General features: G+C 61.3%; 1 protein-coding gene across 1 annotated transcript in view; it reads right to left on the reverse strand.

Moving 5' to 3' along the window:
- Positions 1-3,310, reverse strand: part of PAX7 (paired box 7) — a 95,937-nt gene extending 92,627 nt beyond the window's left edge. Inside the window, 2 exon segments of the mRNA XM_077775772.1 lie at positions 302-694; positions 3,226-3,310. Coding sequence (XP_077631898.1) covers positions 302-694; positions 3,226-3,310 — 478 coding nt within the window.
- Between the last annotated feature and the right edge of the window lie 1,265 nt (positions 3,311-4,575).

The raw sequence follows: 4,575 nt of genomic DNA on the forward strand, positions 1-4,575 counted from the left end.
CCTTCTGAGATTGGCTTTATCCCTTCGCAAAACCGGAGTCTCATTCCCAGGAAGGCAAGCTGACTGAGGGCCTAGGAAAGTGACAGGTAATAAAAGAGACACCTCATTAGGACTCTAAGGATCTCCCCTTCCTGATTTCAGGCAAGATAGACGGGAGGTTTTCCCTGGTCTGGGGTGATGACAGGGGATCGGGGCAGATGCAGGGACAGCCCAGGGATGACTCATCGCGGCCTTCAAGTCTTGGGCAACCTGGGGCTTCAGTTATCCCAAGCCACTAGAAATTCAAATACTGAGGGGGGACTTCTGGGGGGGCGAGGACACTCTCCTCCTGTACTTGCCAGAGGAAGCACCTAGAGCCCCCAGTGATGCTGGATGGGGCAGGGCATTGAGAGGGGCTGCAGCCAGGATTCCCCAACTGTGGGAAGGCCAACTGTCAGCTCTGCAGCAAAGACACTCACTCTGGGCTTGCTGCCCCCGATGGCCCCAGGCCGGATGGACCCGGTCTCCTGATAGCGGCAGAGAATCTTGGAGACACAGCCGTGGGACACACGAAGCTGGCGGGAGATGACACAGGGCCGGATGCCATGGTGGGCCATCTCCACTATCTTGTGGCGGATGTGGTTGGGCAGGGGTCGTCCGTTGATGAAGACCCCACCAAGCTGGTTGACGCGGCCTTGGCCAAGTGGTGTAGACACTGGAGAAGGGAGGGCAGAGGAGAAAGGAGAGAGGCACAGGGTGAAGATGGGGAAGAGACACTGAACACACCCCCTGGCTCATTTTATTTGAGCCCCAAGACCCCTGACAGAGGTTCTCAGAGTTTCCCCCCCCCCAATTTGGAGCAGGTCAGGCAAAAACCATCATTAAGCTGAGAGAGGGTCTTGCAAAGATGGAGAGAGGAGTCATGGCTGGCTGCTACAGTTCCCCCCCATACCGATGCCGTGTGCCCCCCACCCCACCCCGTTCCCGTCACACTCTGGGAAACAAGGACACACCAGAGATGGATCTGATGCCTCTGAGGACAGGAGGGAGAGGGCAGAGCCAAGAGACTGATGGAGTCTTGGAGTCTCTGTGACCAGTGTCCCCCAGGATGCAGTTTGGGCCATGGGTCTGCCTGCCACTGGCGGGTGAGACGTGGCCCCTCTGGTCAGTTCCATGCCCTAGGTGGTCCAGACTGATCCATTCTGGAGGGAGCCAGAAGGGGCTGCCTAATTGCCAGTATTTACTGCTCTGGCCCGGGCGGGCAGAGCCGTCCAACTTCTAACTGAACAGCGGAGGGACTGGTGACTAGACGCTTGGTCCCTACCCCTGGGGTCACCTGGCTGTGCCCTGAGGGACTCTCCTTGTTTCCAACCCCCCTCAAAGTTCCAATTTCGTTTTGGGGGAGATTTGGGCAGAGGCTCCAAGCTTCCAAATCAAATACCTATCTTCAGAAATCCATGAACTGTGTCCCCGCGGGGGACTCTGAGAGGTTGGGGCAAGGCACCCCCCGCTGCGGGGAGGGGAGCGCTCCTCAAAAGCCTTAACGGCAAAGTCTACACAATTTCCTCACAGACGGTTGGGGGACACCCGGTGCACTAATCCGGCCTCGATCCCCCCAATTTGGGAATTCGGTGGCTGCGGAGATCTGGCAGATTAGACCGATTTCACAGACGCCGGAGCGGAGGGAGCTGCCGGGGAATAATTGGAAGGGAGGAGGCGAGAAGAGGCTCGGCTGTTCCCACCGCCTCCTCCCTCGAGCTCCCGGTCCCCCCACGTCTCTTTGTAAAAGTAGGTGTCTGAAGCCACCCCCAGATTTAATCAGAAATCGTGCGTCGCCAAGTCAGAGTCACTCGGTCTCCGTGGCGGGATATGCCATTAGCGCTGGAGAGCTCTCGAGCGCCCAACTTTATATTCAAGAGCCTCTTTAGCGACCGGCGCTCGGCTCTCCTCAGTATTCTCCGTCATGTTGGGCAAATATTGTCCTAATCCGCTGCGCGTCCTCGGCCGCCTGTTTTACTTGCATTCGCTCCAGGAGAGTGTTACGGCAAATCCCGGGGCTTGTGGGCTCTCCCGCCTGCGTGGCTGCTCGCGAGCACTTGATCACGGAGCCACTCTCTCCGCCTCGGTCTAATTCAGGGACCCGCGCCCGGCTGCTGCCGGAGGGACCCCTCCCTCCCCAGATCGCAGGCTGCCTGCCCGTCCACCCCCTCCCTGCCTCCTTCCCCCTTCCTCACGCACAAGGGGGTTCATACAATTACAAGAAGAGTAATTAAATAAATGAAAGCAGCACCTATCCCGGCACCATTTCCTGGATGACACCCTGGGCTACCTGTCCCCCCAACCCAGTGATCCCTCGGTCGACAGGTTGAAGGCCTTCCGTTCGTTTAAGGAGAAAACAAAACAAAACGAAAACGCAGGAAAAGGTCTTAGCAGCGCGCTGGCACCCTTTCCTCGAGCCGGGAACCCGTCCTCTCTGCTCACCCGGGTGCTGGAGACTTAGTTAGGGAAGACGCATCCCAGAATCAAACACTTTCCCCGGCTCTGGATGCCGCTGGGCCCTCTCACCGGCCTGAGGTTCTCTCCCAGGAGAGTTCCAGAGTTCCGAAGCCCGAGTGAAAAGTTTTGGGGGTGGGGGCGGGTGAAATCGTTGCCATCTACTATTTCAGATTAGTTTGTTTCCAGACCAAAGACCGGAGTTTCTGACGGGTGCTCGGGAAGACGCGGAGGGCCTTCCGAGTTCAGACTGACGCACTACCACACGCTGTGGGTATTTCGAAATAAAAGGGGTTGGAAGACCATCCCGGGCGTGGGGAAGAAACAGACAAACAAAAAAGAACAATTCAAAACCAAGAGTAGGCAGCGTTGCAGGGGCGAACGCCCGAGAGCTGAGAAAGTATCGGGGACTGGGGGGGGGGAAGTATCTGAAAACAGGGGACCGAGCTGAAATTCACGAAGACTTGGCATTTCCCAGGGGCCGCAGCGTGCCCGGGGTTCCGCCCCGCGGAGGGAGGCCAGGGCCCGCGCGACCTGGGAAGCCGGGGCCGCCGGTCCCCGAAAGCCACGCAGAAACGGACAAGTGTCGGCCCCGGAAACTTCCGGGGTCCAGCGCCCGGGCTCTGCCCCGGGTGAGAAGGGGACCCCCCCTCCTCCCGCGCTGCCGCCGCCACCCCTGGGGATCGCCGCCGCTGCGAGGACCCCGGGTCCCCGGCGCAGGGGAGCAGGCGCCGCGAGCCCGGGCGCCCTTACCTTCCAGAGGAAAGCCGGTGCGGGGGTAGTTCTGCCCGGGCGCCGGGCGCATCATCCTGGGTACGGTGCCGGGAAGGGCCGCCATTCTTGCGCACGCCGGCGACGAATCCAGAGTCGGCAAAAATCGCTTCCCGTCCGCTCCCTGTACCCCCGCTGCGCTCTCTTTCTTTTCCTCTTCTGCCACTTCGCTTTTTTTAACCTCTTCCCCCTCCTCCCCTCTCCGCACACCCTCCCTCCCCCCACCCCCCACCCCCNGATCTGATAGGTTCGGACTTTTCTTTTATTCATGAGGAGGAAAGGGGGCCAGGGCGGAAGGGAGGCGAGGACCAGTAACGAAAAGAAATCGCCAACGAATATTTTTCCCCCTCTTTTCTAATCCCCTGCTCGACCTCGTTTTTTGGGGGGAGAATTTGAACCGCGCGCACACACAGAGAGAGCGAGGCCCCGGGGCTGGGGGAGGGGGCAGAAGGAGAGGGAGCCAACTTTGTGCAAGTGTCTTCTTTTGACGAATGGGCCGGGGCGGCCGAGTGCCCAGCCCCCTGGTCGCCCACGGCCCCTCTCGGCGTCCCGGCTGCTTGGGAATGTCTGTCTCGGGGTCAGCGGCTCCTCCGGATTCTCGCCTTTCCTCCGGCCTCCCAGGGTCCGAGCGGGCCGCCCGCGCATCTCCCCCATCTCTCTCCCACGCTCTGGAATCTCCGCCAGGGGGTCCCCGGGCGAGCGGCCTGGGGTGACTTCAGGGAAGGGCTTATGACTCTCCCTGTGAGAGCCTGTCCGGGCCCCAGGGCGGGTGCCTGCCCGGCCTCCCGCACCCCCAGCGGCTCTGGAACGCGCGGGACGTGCCACATAGTAGGGGCTGTCTCTTCTCCCCCCGACTCCCCCTTCCCTTCGCCCATCTGCAGCCGGGTTGTAACTTGCCTCCTCTTCTGACACCCCGGCCACAACCCGGAACCCCTTTTCCGCAGCCAGTTCCGTGCCCGGAGGCTGACAGCAAGCGTGGTGCCCAGGATCTGGGGGGGTGGGGGAGCGTGTTGGGGTCACCTCGAGCCCATCCATTCTGAGCCCCCCCCGAATTTAGAGGGGGAGGTGCCCCAATTAAAGGGTCAGCAGTGGGGGGTGGTGATCCCCCCCATCCCCGGCCAGAGTGGCCAGACGCCCCTGCCCCGGGACGCGCGTCCTGGGGGCGAACCGCCCTCCCAGCGGGGCAGGACGCCAAGACAGCGGGTCCTTTGTCTCCCTCGGGAAAGAGTGTCTCCGGCCCAGCGCTGGAGGCGGAATACAATAAAATAAACCCCGCCCTCNCCCGCCCCCTGCCCGCCCTCTCCCGGTCCCGGGGTCAGCCTCGTCTTGGCC

Source organism: Crocuta crocuta, unplaced genomic scaffold (assembly GCF_008692635.1).
Source record: "Crocuta crocuta isolate KB4526 unplaced genomic scaffold, BGI_CrCroc_1.0 scaffold127, whole genome shotgun sequence".
Taxonomy (NCBI): domain Eukaryota; kingdom Metazoa; phylum Chordata; class Mammalia; order Carnivora; family Hyaenidae; genus Crocuta; species Crocuta crocuta.